At 36.6% G+C, this 15,587-nt stretch overlaps 1 protein-coding gene across 4 annotated transcripts; it reads left to right on the forward strand.

The window, feature by feature from the left end:
- The first annotated feature begins 444 nt into the window (after positions 1-444).
- Positions 445-15,046, forward strand: LOC100779830 (tetratricopeptide repeat protein SKI3). Of its 4 annotated transcripts, none has more exons than XM_006573853.3 (22): positions 445-565; positions 652-726; positions 810-1,013; positions 1,138-1,260; positions 1,540-1,623; positions 1,703-1,753; positions 1,844-1,936; positions 3,327-3,467; positions 3,576-3,656; positions 3,826-4,073; positions 4,148-4,322; positions 8,147-8,262; positions 8,377-8,437; positions 8,660-8,725; positions 8,827-9,039; positions 9,118-9,169; positions 9,522-9,895; positions 10,002-10,096; positions 12,519-12,761; positions 13,008-13,651; positions 14,122-14,325; positions 14,684-15,046. In XM_006573853.3, the coding sequence occupies exons 1-22, from the start codon at positions 545-547 to the stop codon at positions 14,863-14,865; spliced, it is 3,546 nt and encodes a 1,181-aa protein (XP_006573916.1). In that variant the 5' UTR covers positions 445-544; the 3' UTR covers positions 14,866-15,046. The 4 variants fall into 4 exon arrangements, with proteins under 4 accessions (XP_006573916.1, XP_006573918.1, XP_014633066.1 ...); XM_006573855.3 differs by having other exon boundaries at positions 8,380-8,437; XM_006573854.3 differs by having other exon boundaries at positions 446-565; positions 4,151-4,322.
- Positions 15,047-15,587: the final 541 nt, after the last annotated feature.

Consider the following 15,587-nt stretch of genomic DNA (forward strand, 5'->3'; position numbering starts at 1 on the left):
TCTATAGGGACCAGGGTAGTAATAGAGTTAGAGAGAATTTCCTTATTTTGAAATTTAAATGATCCTCTCTTATAAATATGAGATGAGGATGTACTTATGATGTTTTGAGACACTTGATGATTAATACTTATAATCAATATTGTTATTTGTGGATATTTTGTACAATATGTTAAGGGTCATTAAATGTATGGAATAAGATATATTTATATAGATTTGTCCATATATATTATATGTTCTTTTACAGGTTATTTTGTATAGGGTAGATTGACTAGACTAAAGAAATCATAGTCTATGTGCCAATGATGATCTAAGGGTGGATCGTGACATTAATTATTTTAAAAAGTTTAATCTTACTTGTAGTCAATTGTGTTTTCAATTATTTGATTTTGCTAAGTTAAATTTTAAAAATTTTATTATCCTCCTTTAATTTATGTTTTCGAAATGCTTTGGTTACTTTTTAAATTTTACAAGTCAAGCCTTCATGTAAACGGTGCTGTTGCTTATTGCAGTCCTGCTTATCGAGCATCAGTGTGCCAACGACCCCATGGACTCACGTACAGACATAGTAGGTTCTTAGCTTTTGTATTTCCTTAAACCTATTTTCAGGGCTTCTTCCATCAATCATCATATAAATTTATTTTATTCCCTCAGGAGGAAGAAGGGGCGGAACATCTCTTCCGACGCTTGCAGGATTCCTCAGATGACGCCTCGATACATTTTGATATTGTATGCATTCGTTCTTAATTTATTCCCGCTGCTGCACTTTCGAGTTATTCATTCTTAATAAACGACACTATGATTTCATTTAGGGCGTGTTCTTGTGGGAAAAAGGAGGAGAAGCGAAGGAAAAAGCTGCTCAACATTTTATTCTATCGGCCAAATTAAACCCTAAGAATGGAGACTGCTTCAAATATCTGGGCCATTATTATGGCGGCGTTTCCCTTGATACTCAGAGAGCTATTAAGTGTTACCAACGAGCTGTTGTTCTCAATCCCGATGATTCCGAGTCTGGGGTAAGCATTGTGTTTTCTCCTCTGTTCCATTTTAAAGTTCAATAATTACCTTCACATCATGGAAACATGAAACAGTAATTTTGCTCTGTTTCACTTAACTCTGATTTTCCCCCCTTCATACCAGGAAGCGCTGTGCAATTTACTTGACCAAGGCGGAAAGGAGAGTTTGGAGGTGGTGGTATGCCGGGAAGCTTCTGAAATGTCACCGAGGGCTTTCTGGGCTTTCCGAAGATTGGGTTTCCTGCAGGTTTTTTCTTTCGATTTTCTTCTTCTTTTTTTAGAATTTATTAAGGCAGAATCACACTTTCACCTTTTCTGTAGATCACACCCGTTTCTAGTGCACTTTGTAGACTTGCATTACAGCTGCATTATACAGAATTTTCATGTCAAAAAAGATCAACCAATTTAACTTTCAATTTGAAATTCTTTTGACATCTGTCTATATCCTCAGGACCTCAACAAACCTCTCTTTATTTAAACAGGGTTGACACCTGCCATTTATTGTTTTTTATTCGTTACTTAACAGGTTCATCAAAAGAAATGGTCTGAAGCTGTTCTGAGTCTTCAACATGCTCTTAGAGGCTATCCTACATGTGCTGATTTGTGGGAAGTAATTTTCTACTCTCTTTCCTTCCATTGAATTTTCCTTTCCATATATTTTTCTTTATAAATATTTAAAATTTTGTTAGGCTTTGGGCCTTGCTTATCAGCGACTGGGCAGGTTTACTGCAGCTATAAAGGTAGCTCCTTTGCTTGGATCCCTTTTATATCTTCTGGACGATGGATCTCTCAATTGCTGTTTTACTTATGGGTTATGGGTTCTTCATCAGTCTTATGGCCGTGCAATTGAGTTGGATGATACAATGGTCTTTGCTTTGGTGGAAAGTGGAAATATCTCTGTGACTCTTGGTTCATTTAGCAAGGTACACTTTGCTAATCATTAGTCGTTATCCTGATGCCTTTCTCATCCAGAATTGTTGTTCTCAGTGGTTGAATTCTTTCTTCCATTTGTTTTCCATCAGTTTGATGCAATGATGGTAAATTGTGGTACTATACTAGTAATTGGCCTGATGGGGTGTTTGACAACTTTCAAACTAGTTTAAAAGGGTACAAGATGGAACCGATCACAGAATGTTAAATGGAATAGAATTATGTTACAACTTCAGAAATCTATTTCTCTTTCTCTCCTTTTCTCTCAATACTCAAACACTTATATGGTATCTGGAGCTTAAGAAGCCTCAACAATGGTGTCTGATCCTACACCACCACCAACACCACCTAATTCAACATCTCTGTCACAACATGCACCTTACCACCTCTGTGATCTGAATCGCTCGCATCACAACCTCCGCCGCTGCATTTTATGCCAAGGCAATCAACATTTGCGCCCGCATAGCGGTGAATCCTTCTTCTCCTTCATCATCCCTGCTTCCTCTGGCAGCACCGGTGCAATTCTCTTATCTAGTAGCTGAAAAGCTTGACAACAATCGTGCATTCTTAATCTTACCTAACTAGCTAGCTTTTAAAGTTTACTGAACACTCCCCATTCCCCAATTATTAGTATAAATACTAAATGGGTATTACTATGTACTTTACACACTTCATATCATTCAAATCTCATATAGTTCATTATAGTTTATTCCTCTTTTTCATTCCTTCCTTATCTAAACCCCATAATTTCAATATCGTATCAAAGCGGTGATAGACTCTGAAAAATGTAGATCAAAACTGTGTTCTCCTGCTGCAGAATTCTCATATAAATAGTTTAATACAATCTGATTTTCTGGATTGAAAAATAGCTAAACTTGTGAGAGAATAACTCTTCTTGATAGCTGTTGTTTTTGCCTTGCCAATTTTCTGCTTTCTGTTATAGTCAGTTATAACTGTCATTGTCAGACAGTTATAACTGACTTCTCACTTGGTTGAGCTTTTGCAGTATATATAGGTATTGTAAGCAGAAGTTCTTCAGTTGTACAATTTTATCCTTCAATACAAACTAATGGATGGATTGTGGGTCTTTAGTTAGCATTATCTGGTCTTTGAAATTTGAATTTAGTATAGTCTTATTGCCTCGTTACAGGAAGTGTTTTCTACTGGTTATGGCAGGACTTATGTTTAGTTCTTTTATAGTTTTATCAAATTAGAGCACCTAGGAAGTGCATAAGACGATATAAATTACTGTCTCTAAATCCATACTTGAAAAATCTGAAAGTGTACTGTATCTAACAAATATACGATGAAGTTGTTTGATTAGTGTTCAGCTGTTTCAATTTATTAAAGATATGTCTAAATTGTGAGCCTTTCTACATGAAGGGAGTTGAACAATTTCGACAAGCTTTGGAGATTTCACCACGGTGTGTGCCTGCACAATATGGACTTGCTTTGGGGCTGCTTGGTTTGGCAAAAGATTGCATTAACCTAGGAGCATATCAATGGGGGGCTTCACTGTTAGAGGTTTTTCTCTTCAAATTTTTGTTTTTGATGATTTTTATGTTGTTTCTTATTATGTTAGACACACTTCCATTTGGCAACATTTAGGAAACATCATTGAACTGACTGCAGGAAGCATCTGAGGTTGCAAGGGCAAGTGCTTATTTTTTAAGAAATATCTCATGTATTTGGAAACTACATGCTGATATTCAGGTATGATTTACCTTTTTAGTCTTCAAAAGTTTTCATTGTTTTTTTCTTCTATTGTTAGGTATTATTTGTTGCAGCAGTGCATTAAATACTTGTCCATATGTATGATGACATGGATTTTTCTTCACTGCTCATGTATTATTCAATGCTATTTTATTTTGGTCTGTGGTAGCTTGCATATGCTAGATGCTATCCTTGGATTGAGGATGTCCAAGAATTGGAAGCTAATAAGGAAGCTTTCAGTGCTTCTATCATTTCTTGGAGGAGGACCTGCTTTTTGGCTGCAAAACATGCAAGGTTTTCATATCAACGAGCGTCGCACTTGTCTCCCTGGCAAGCAAACATCTATGCTGATATTGCTGTGATTTCAGATCTTATCACGTCATTGGACAAAAATTACAAGCAAGACATAAATGCATGGTATGTTGTATGCAATCTAGTTATTTTTAATGACGTTCTTGACTATTGTGCTCCCCTCAACTTAGTTGTTTTAGCAGGCAATTGGCAGAGAAGATGTCTATGGGAGCCTTGCTACTTGAAGGTGATAGTTATGAGTTCTGGCTGGCATTGGGGTGTTTGTCTGATCATAATGCACTAAATCAACATGCTTTGATCAGAGCATTGCAATTGAATGTATCTCTAGCTGTTGCTTGGGGATATCTTGGGAAGGTATTGTCATGTGTCATTAGAAACAAGTAAAAACCTGACTTGATTATTTTCATCGTCATTAGTGGTTGTTCCCATCAAATTGCTTTTTTGAGAAGTTGATATGGCAGAGAAAAGAAGGAACTTAATAGTAAGTTGTTAGAAACTGATTTCTACTGATAAGAAACAATGGAGACCCTTGAGAATCAAGAATTTAACATATAATGATTTGATTTCCGATTTAGAGGAAACTGAATATCCTCTAATTATGTGTATTCAATACTACCAGTCTATATAAACCATCTCCGTAGTGTCATTTAGACATTGTTTCAGCCTAATTATGCCGCTGGTTCTTCTTTTGTAACATGGTATCCAGAGCTCGGCTGAGGCATCTTTTGGAACCGTGATTACCCGGCAGGACCCCCTGTCCCCAGAAGATAAATTTTTCGCGAACCGTGTCATTCTCTGGTTTGCTATCCTATCACCGCCTTGTTTTTTGGCGACTGTCGTCTCTCCGGCAACATCTCTGGCCGAAGAACCCACTATCAGGAGCACCAGCCGTCGATATACCCAATGCCATTGATGGCTTCACCATTTGACACCAAACGGGCCTTCACGCACGTTTCCTAGGCGTGCCAAACAACATCAGCATTGGAAGTTCTCCCGGCTTGTGGCATCTTCATTCTGGCAACAACTTCATCTACCCTAGGCGAGCCTACCCCTTGAGTTTTGTCATAATCAAACATTGTTTGGTGGACCCCATAGTGCAGACAACATGTTTCAGGCCTTGTTTGATGTGTTCAAATTTCCTTTTTTTTCACCAATCATGGCGTATACTGGTACCTAGTGGATTTTGGCCATTGGTTTGCAGGTTGCCAGAACCCCCGACTCTACTGCTTTGGTTGCTCACACCGGTAACTCATTTGCTTGCATATCTCAAACTCCTTTGGTTCCTTGGGTGCTTGACTCTGGTGCGTTCGACCACATTTCTGGTAATCGTTCCCTTTTTTCTTCTCTTTCTACATCAGGTCATTTACCCACTATAACTTCTGCCGATGGTTCTCAAACACCATCAAAAGGTATTGGCACCACATATCCTCTTCCTTCACTCACCGTTGAGTTAGTCTTATATGTACCCGGTTGTCCTTTTAACCTACTTTTTGTCCATCGTCTCACCCAATCCCATGACTATGTCATCACAAAAAAGAATTGTATGTTTTGAACTAATGCAAACAAAATGGGATTCAAATTGATTTGGAAAACATGCTTATGTATGGAACTTACTTAAAAAAGAATTGATTTTATTTTATTATTTTACATTTGATGGATGTTAGGCTAGCAAAACACTCTTTCTCTTAGACACATTCTTTCCAACACACTTATCAGTGTAAATTTAAGCGGGACAAATTTAATGAGGAATGGGACCTACTAAATGTGGAGTATTACCTACCTTATTTGGTGGGTTCCACATGAATTTTAACCAATAATAAGTTTGTGTTAGAGGATAAGCCTTGGCGTAGTGGTAAAGTTGTGCCTTGGTGACCGATTGGTGATTGGTTCGAATCCAGAAACAACTTCTTTGCATATGCAAAGGTATGACTGCGTACAATGACCCTCCCCCATACCTTTGCATAGCGAGGAGCCTTCTGACACCAGGGTATGTTAGTTATTTTTTTTAAAATAATGTTTGTGTTAACAGGTGCAATGTTGGCTATTCTTTTTTACATTTTTACCCTGATAAATCGTAAATTAAAAATGTTAGTAAGGTCAACATTATCTATGTAATAAAAAATAAGTCAAATCAAATCTTACCAATTGTATTAGAAATGGATCGAGTTTAACTCGATTTCAAAACTTAACTCAAGAAAAACAAGTTTGGGACTCCTTAACATACTCCCTCTTGCCCAAGTTTGGACATTTGGAGTGTGAAGTTTGTAGGATTGGATATATGTAGCCATCATCAAAGATTAGATGCTCTAATACCAGATCATGAACCAACAATTCCAAAATGTTGACAGTTGTATGTTTATTTTTGAATTAAGCTGTTATATGAAGACACATGAATGGTTTTATATCTAATACGCTTCTTCACGCAATAGCCCTTTGGGCTTGAGGCATGGAGAATTCACAGGCCTACCTACCTTGTGCTAAAATTGAACATTTTTATTAGAACAATGGGGGCAATGGGGATTTAACTCTAGACTCTTGGTCAAAGAGGCTTCAATACCATGTTAGAAATGGATTGAGCCTACCGCAACCTCAAAAACTAGCTCAAGGAGAGTGGGTTACCCAAGTCTCATATAGATTTATTTGACCATTTTCCTTGCTGATGTGAGACATTTTAACAAGAGAAATGCTAGGAAGGCTGCAGTTGGTGGCACGGTGGTTGCCAGAGGGCAGTGATTCTGGTCGCATGGCACACCGGTGAATAGGTGGCGCAGTGGCAGGCAAATAGGTTCACAGGATATTTGCTGTAATTACATGATTATGATTAGCTTATATATAAAGAACCTAAACACTATTTACATGTTTTCCATCACATGATTAGATTTACAAATCAAATAAATCAAATCCCTTTTTTTTCCTCATTTCAAACACACTAATGGTGATTTTTGGTGTCTTAAATAAAAATGTCGAAGACTCTGTTGCTTTTGGTATCTGATGGTCATTAATTATCATTTAACTCTGGGTAATTTCTTGCTTAAAAAAGTTCCATTACGCCGTCCTAGTCAAATACTAGTTGATCCACATCAGAGAAATCATTTGATCCCACCTTCCAGAAGGCTTCCCAAGTCCCATTGGGAATGTGGACATTTCACCATTGCCATCAGCTGAGAGTGCAACCTCTTAGAGCCCAAACAGGTGCCTGTTGCTTCCTCCTATCATGCTGTGCAAATGTGTTTGAATTCAGTATCCACAGTCTGGAGCTTGATACCTATTTGCTAGAAACTGATTTTAACTAATAAGAAAAAAGTGAAGATTTTGGTGGGAGACTTTGTCTTGGCTGAATATCTCTTTGGTGTTCCCCTCTAATCCAATCCAACATTTTCTTCAGCACTCTTTTGTGCAAGTGGAAGGGCTTAGAAGAGGAAGGTGGCAAACTTGGTGGATGGCTGTTGTTTGGTCTATATGGAAGATGAGAAACAGAATTCTTTTCTCCAATGATTCCTTTAATGGCAGCAAACTTGTTGATGATGCAGTTTTTTTAGTGTGGTCTTGGCTCTCAAATTTGGATAAGGATTTTAAGCTCCCTTTTAATCTTTGGTCATCTCACATTAGAGAAGGTTTTTTGGGCTAGGCCTCAGTGGCTCCCAGTAGGAGCTGCTGCAGATCTTTAGTTTTATTTTGTAGCCTTTCAATGGTTCCTCTTCAAACTGGTGTAGTTTTTACTGGAACCATGAGCATGGAACTATCTATGTTATTTTTTTCAGTACCTCTGGTACTTTTATAAATATATTATTTTTGCTGATCAAAAAAAAAAAAAAGCTCCATACAAGAGAAAAATACAGAAAATAAAAGATAAATCTAGAGTTTTGTCAATGCAGAGGAAAGCCTATACCCATTCCTTTGTCACTCAACTCATGCTCCCCCTCCTCTCTTCCTGCCCTTTTAATATCCTGCCTTCTTGTTTGCCTTACTACCTGCCACGTACAAGGTGTAAGTAATCACCTATTTCTCCTAAAACACACCTTAGATGAAAGTGGGTGTCTATCCCAAGTTATGCATGGTTTGTTAGCATCGCAACCTCTATGCCTTTGGTACATATTGTGATGCACAACATTGTATGAAAGACATTGGAAATTCTTTGTGCAATTTTTTCAGCCTATGTGTTTGTCGAATGTTTTCAGCTGTATCGTAAAGTGGATGAAAAGCAATTGGCAAGGCAAATGTTTGATCGTGCTAGAAGTATTGATCCTGGCCTTGCATTGCCATGGGCAAGCATGTCATTTGAGTCTTGTGTGGGGTATAATTTTACTTTCATTTATTTTTGCATTATCATATAGCAGTAGCATGTAGAAGGTAGTTTAGTCTATGTCAATGTTCACTGTTTTTCTAACTATATGTTGTCTTTATATAGTAGGGAGCTTGAATCAGATGAGGCATTTGAGAGCTGTTCACGGGCTGTGCAGATAATGCCTGTAATTTACCGATTCCTATCAGTTAACATACACAGACACATATAGTTCTATTGTTGGGATATTGTGTTTATTTATCATTGTTTAGTTGAATATTAGGATGTCAGTGTTACAAATCCAGGATGGAAAAGAAGAAATTATCGGATACATTATTTTAGCAAATATTTTTCTCTTGTATGTGTTGAATTGTTACTTTCTTTAAAATATTTATTGATTACTGTGCAGTTAGCTGAATTCCAACTTGGGCTCACTAAGCTTGCTTTGTTGAGTGGACATCTCTCATCTTCTCAGGTTAGATTATATTGTAGATTAGTGATTTGCTGTGGTGATGCCTCTTCTGAAGCTGCTGCCTACCTTGAAATTCATGTCAATGGTGCATTTACTCATCGCAGGTTTTTGGAGCTATTCAGCAGGCTGTGCAGCTTTCTCCTCACTATCCTGAATCCCATAATTTACATGGGCTGGTTTGTGAGGCTCGAAATGATTATAAGTCTGCTTCTACTTTTTATAGGTTAGCACGTCATGCAATTAACATTGGCTCACGGAGTATTCACAACTCACATATCAGGGAAATATCAATCAATTTGGCCAGATCCCTTTCTAAGGTAAACTATACTAGAGATGTCAGTCTTGTATTTTCTAAACCCCTTAATGATATTCCTAACTCATTCTATTTGATACAGGCAGGGAATGCTGCTGATGCTTTGCAGGAATGTGAACATTTGAAGAAAGAAGGTTCAGATCCAGATTTTGCAATTCACCTGTTTGAGATCTTCAATTTAATTGTTTTATATTTCAAAATTTTAAGCTGCCCTGTTGGGATTGAATATTAAATCACTATTACTAAAATTATTCCTTTTCATGATACATTTTCTGATTTTTGTTCAGAATTCATAAGAATGAGTTATAAAGTTAATTGAAGCTGTGTTAGTGTGAACTGCCAAATGTAAAGCATGTGATTCGGGGATTTTTTGCTTATGTTTTATAGCCTGTGATTTTTTTGTGAAGGATATTTTGAATGAGAATGGTGAAAATTTATTTGAATTTTTCATTTTTTGTTAACACCAATGTTTGATGTATTTTTAAGGGGCACTTGATGATGAAGGCTTACAAGTATATGGTTTCTCATTGTGGCAACTTGGTGAAAATGATTTGGCTCTCTCTGTAGCTAGAAGTCTCGCTGCAACTCTTTCTTCTATGCAAAAGACATCTGTGGCAACATCTATATGTTTCATTTGTAGATTAGTATACTACATACGTGGACTGGATGCAGCCATCACAAGCATTGTGAAAATGCCAAAGGAACTATTTCAAAGTTCAAAAGTTAGTTTTGTTATGACAGCTATCAATGCTCTTGATAGACAAAATCGTCTTGGATTTGTTGTCTCAAGTAGCCGATATTTTCTCAAGTATCATGAAGAAATTGCTGGGATGCACCTTTTAATAGCACTAAGTAAACTGGTATTTTTTTGCCTCTTAATTTTGATTCTTCCTGTTTCGTTTGCTACCCCAACAAATGATCTAAATGAAGGCAACTTGGAAAAATGTCATTGTATGGTTTGGTTAGGTGAAAAATGAGTCTGATTGCTGCCTTGACATTCAGAGTGGAGTTGCTCACCTCAAAAAAGCTCTGCACATGTTCCCTAACTGTAGTTTGATAAGGTAGATTTTTTATAACAAGATCAGTATCTTAATAGATTTTAAGTTTCAATTAATCATTTTATCCTTATAGTTTCACTCGATTTTAATATGACCCGTGTTAATAGGTTTAGGGTTAGGGAAGAAAGAAGAGAGAAAAAAGGTTAAGAATAATGAACTGAAAATATATTAATAGGATGTAACATACAATTTCTTATCTAATAGCCAAATTTGATCAAGTACTAGTACAAGCCCTAGAACAATTTATCTTCAGAGCGTTTCCATGAAAGTATAGAATAGATCATTACTTCCCACAATTCAACCATCATATTAAAATACTCAGTGACAGACATATTACCCTGTTGAGTATTGTTAAAAGAGAAAGAAAACAGAGGCATATTGTGTTGCAATTGTGTCTGAATACACAACGGGTGAGTGTTTATATAGCCTTATTGAATTTATTACACATAAATAGAGGATATTCTGTTTCCTCTAAAATAGAGATTATGTGCCTATAAAAACTATATTTATTACCATAACTCAACACTCCCCCTCAAGCTAGAGCATATAAGTCATATGTGTCCTGCTTGTTACAAATAAAAGCAATTCTTGGCCCCCCTTGGAGATTTAAGTAAAGATATCAGCCAGTTGGTCACTAGAGTTGACAAAACTTTATGTATTTTCAGTACCCCTGGTACTCTGCATATAATATAATTATCTATTTTTGCTGAGCAAAAAAAAAGAGTTGACAAAACTTGTGGAAGTATCTCCTGACTTGATCTTCTCTTGGATGAAATGGCAATTGACCTCAATATGCTTGGTCCTCTCATGGAAGACAGGATTAGAGGTATTGTCACATATAAGAGTCATCCGTGTAGTCTCTTCAAACCTGAGCTCCCTTAGAAGCTGTTTCAGCCATATGAGTTCACAAGTCACTATTGCCATAGCCCTGCATTTTGCTTCCGCACTTGATCTTGTTACCTCATTTTGCTTTTTAATTTTCCAAGATACCAAATTTCGTCCAACCTGAATATTAGAGTAGTCTTACTCCATGACTCAATTGTAATCTTTTTCTTTTATCGAGTCAGTCACTAACCTCTCTGGTTAGTTAAGTGACAGCTGTTGTTCACTCTAGTGACTTAGGATAGTATGATCTCTATATATAGATAATACTTACTTTGTAACTCTGTAAAATTCATTTCAGAATAATGAGAAACTCATTTTTCATTCTCTCTCAAAATCTGTCATGGTATCAAAGCTTCGGTTCAATCCACACAGATCTGTGATTTCTCTCTCTTCGATTGGCTAGGGTTTTTACAATTGCTCTTCGATTGCGATCTCTCTCTTTGGTGTGTGATCTCTTCTTTGATCTGTGATCGTTCCTCACTTGCGATCTCACTTTCTCTTTGATTTGCTACTTCTTCCCTCCAACCCCGCCTATCTCCACTGACATGAATGTTCCTCTGATCAACGTTTCCACTGCTGGTACTGGTACTATTCCAAAAAACAATGCTCCTGCAAATGACGTTGCTCCGAATGCTCCATTTCTGGCGAGCGTCACCTTCCCGCACTCCATTTAGTTTAGAACGATACTCATCAATTACCCTACCCCCAGCACTAAATGTAGACTCTGAAGCTACTGTTGATATTGGAATAGCTAGTATGTCACCCGCCATCTTTAATAAAACCTTGTATTTTAGGCTATTGTTCCTCCACCACTCTAACACACTAAAAGAAGAGTTACTAGTTTCAGGAATATAAACATTCTCCTTGAGATAATCCTCTAATTCTGATTTCACTAAGAGTTTTAAAAGTTTTTTATTTAATAATAATAATATATTATTATTATTACTATTACTTAAACAGGTCGACTTGTCAAGTTTAACAAGTTTTTTTTATAGTTTGGGTTTGACTGATAAAAAAACTTTTTAAAAAGCTTGAGCTTAGCATTTAGAGTAAACAAGTCGAGCCGAGCCTTAAATAGGCCGAGCCAAAGGCCCTTGGCAAGCTGCTCGGCTCATTTCTATCCCTAGATCTAGGATAGACTCTAATACCATCTTAGAATATAAGTTTAAGCCTAACTCAACCCCAAAAGCTAGCTCAAAGGGTGAGGGTTGTCCTCCGCTTATATAATCTATCTTGGCCTTATTTCTAGTCGATGTGAGACTTGTGTTTTTCCCAATATGCACTCTATCACCCCTTTACCCCTGTTTCTCTCCTCCCTCACTTAAGACTTTTAAGTTGGCAATAGGAGGATAAATAACAATCAACTAATAACTCTTCCATACTATTTAATTCTAATAAACATACCCTGCCTCCCAACTGTTTGGAAATGAGTCTTTGTTGGTGTTTTTTTCATTGCCCCAATTTTTTAATACTGTTAATCCAATCTTGCTAGCTTTGCTTTTGCTGACATCCTTTCTATTGCACATTTCTCTGGGAGCAGGAACCTTCTTGGCTACCTCATGGTATCCAGTAAGGAGTTAAACAATTGTCATGTGGCAACAAGGTGTTGTAAACTTGACCATCTTGATCTTTCCGATCAAAAAGGTTTCAAATCAGCTTCTGATATTCATGGTGCAGGAGCAGTTGCTTGCTATACCACTGGCAACAGCATTCCAAAGTTCACCTTTCCAACATGTACAAAGCAGTGTTCTAATCATCCCGGAGCTATCAGACACCTGCAGAAGTACTATTGTTATCTTCCTTTATGCCCTGTATTTGCCCCAAAAATTTGATGTTATAATATTTCTTTTTAATTCTTCCTAGTCAGAATATGCATATATATTGCTGCTTTATGAATTTGTTTCATGTTATATGGGGAAAATAAGTATTTCTTGGGGTCAAATATGAGTACAAGAATTGTAGTTTTCTGTTCTTGGGAATATAGCTGAGAATTTGTTACCAGTCATGTTACATTTTCTCAAAATTGCAGGTGCTTTCATCAGAAACCATGGAATCATGATTCCCGCTACTTGCTTGTTCTTAACTATCTTCAGAGGGCACGTGAGCAAAGATTTCCTCATCATCTTTGTCGCATACTAAATCGTCTAACTCATGCTGCTCTTTCAAATGATTTGTATAGTAGGACAGAAATGTTGTATCGATATAGATACTTCCAACTTCTACTTTGTGCTTCTGAGATCAGTTTACAATGTGGGAATCATATGACTTGTATCACCCATGCCAAAAAGGCTTCTGAACTTGTGCTTCCTGATGATTATTTATTCTTTGCGCATCTACTATTATGCCGTGTGTATGCCATGAAAGGTGATCATCTAAGTTTTCAAAAAGAATATATAAGGTGTTTGGAGCTCAAGACAGATTATCACATTGGTTGGATCTGTCTCAAACTTATGGAATGTCAATATGAACTGCAAATTGATTCAAATACCATAGACTTGAACTTTGAAGAATGTGTTAAAAGAAGTGGAAAGTTGTGCAATATGTGGATGGCTGTATATAACCTGGTGAGAGGTATGATTTCCTTGCAGAAGAGGGATTTAGTCTCAGCAGAAGATTTCATGGCACAGGCTTGTTCATTAGCAGGTTTTGAGAGCTGCCTCTTTCTATGTCATGGTATGTATTTGTTATGGGTGAGACCTTCATTTAACTAACTGTTGCATGCTTTCTACATTGTATCATGTTACCACTTGAAATACTTCAGGAAATTACTTCTGTTGAAACTAAAGAGTGATGTGTTCATCCGTGATAACAGTACCATAAATATACAAGGAATCTTCAATCCCATTAGAGTCAATCTACTTATAGAAATTATGGAAAGGGAGCAGAATTTCCCTAATTACATAAATGGATAATACTTTCCTAATTATACCAAATATCTCAATAATATTTCACACAATATCTCGACAACTTCTATTGATACTTTTTTTTTTTGCACAGCAAAAATCTGATAGTATTAATAATGATTCAGTACTAGGTGTACTGATTCTATTGATACTTTTGTTTTGCAGTTAGTTGTATTTAGAATCGTTTCCCCCCTCATCTCTTCCCATCCGATCATATTGTTTTTTTATTTTTTTATGTAGGTGCCATCTGTATGGAACTTGTTCGGCAGTGCCATGGTTCTCAGTTCCTATCACGGGCCATTAATAGTCTTACCAAAGTTCATGAGCATTCACTTATTCCCTTACCTTTTGTCTCGGTATTGGTAGCTCAAGCAGAAGGAAGCCATGGTTCTAAGGAGAGGTGGAACAGAAACCTTCGGCTTGAATGGTATAATTGGCCACCAGGTTTGTTTTCTACTCTCTCTCTCTCCCTCTCTGTGTATAAGTGGCAGGGAAGGATTGAAGGAGTAACTGGAGAGCTAAATGTTATTAAGTTTCTATACTGTATTCCATATAAAAGATTGTCATTATACTTTGCATGTTTGTGTGTGTGTTAAGCAAATTTTGCAGCATTATTATCTCAGCTTGTCCAAATTAATCAAACTTTTATCTAATATTGCAAGGTTGAGTTGGATTACTTTGAGATTTATTAGTTGACCCCCAGCCGATCAGTAGAAAATCATGCAGTATTTGAAATTGGTGTATGTCCATATTGCTATACTTTTTGTGGATGTACTGTCTAATGTCTGCTACTTTTTCGTAGAAATGAGGCCTGCAGAGCTCTACTTTCAAATGCATATGCTTGCACGACAGTTGAAAGTTGGACCAAACGCTAGCATAGAGTCCACTCAGAGTCCTCATAGATGGGTTATTCGAGCAATTCACATGAACCCTTCTTGCATGCGATATTGGAGGATTTTACAGAAGCTTATGGAAGAGACTTGAAATGAAGAAACACATTTAAGGAGCGGGTTGTCACGAGCAATCGTATTTGGTTGTTACATTTCTATTGAACTTGGGATGGGAAATAGATAAACAAGTCGTTTTTTCAAATAAAGTTGTAAGTGGAAATATGGAATGCTGATTTCATAGACAGATCAAAGCAGTTAAATGACACCTTTCGATACTTCGATACTCTAGTGTAACTACTACCAGAAAGAATGAGCACAAGTAAAAAGCGTGTTATATATTTCGGAGGGAAAAAAGGTGCAAATAATCAAAACTGCTTTTAACGGGCACGGAAAGATGTTAATTCCTTCCATCCTCCCTTAAATGTTAATGACTTTTTTTTTCGATAACTACATGTTAATGACTTTCAACTTATATCTTCCCTACGTGTTAAATGTTAATGACTCTCAAACTTATATAGGCTTTCAAAGACTTTTTTAAAAAAAAAATAATTTTCTAATATTTTACTTCACCCTCATTTTACATTTTTACTTATGAGGATTATTAAATAGTACGGAATATTGCTACACAAATTCATTAAAAAAAAACTATGGTTGCATGCAATTAATAAATAAATTGAAAATTAAGAAAAAGAAAAGTTTGATGGGAATCACCCCAACTAATTGTGCAGTTTTCGTCAAACGAATTTCATACTATTTTAGTATTGGGTTTTTGATTCTTTAGAAAATCCGTGAAATTTGATTTTAGTCTTTAATAGC

This window comes from Glycine max, chromosome 1 (assembly GCF_000004515.6).
Source record: "Glycine max cultivar Williams 82 chromosome 1, Glycine_max_v4.0, whole genome shotgun sequence".
Taxonomy (NCBI): Eukaryota; Viridiplantae; Streptophyta; class Magnoliopsida; order Fabales; family Fabaceae; genus Glycine; species Glycine max.

What these genes read in the sequence shown, in the direction of transcription:
- LOC100779830 (XM_006573853.3), top strand. Translation starts at nt 545, where the DNA reads ATGGACTCACGTACAGACATA. An exon ending in CATGTGCTGATTTGTGGGAA is followed by an intron (nt 1,624 to 1,702) that starts GTAATTTTCTAC and finishes AAATTTTGTTAG; the next exon opens with GCTTTGGGCCTTGCTTATCA. An exon ending in CCTAACTGTAGTTTGATAAG is followed by an intron (nt 10,097 to 12,518) that starts GTAGATTTTTTA and finishes CTCTGGGAGCAG; the next exon opens with GAACCTTCTTGGCTACCTCA.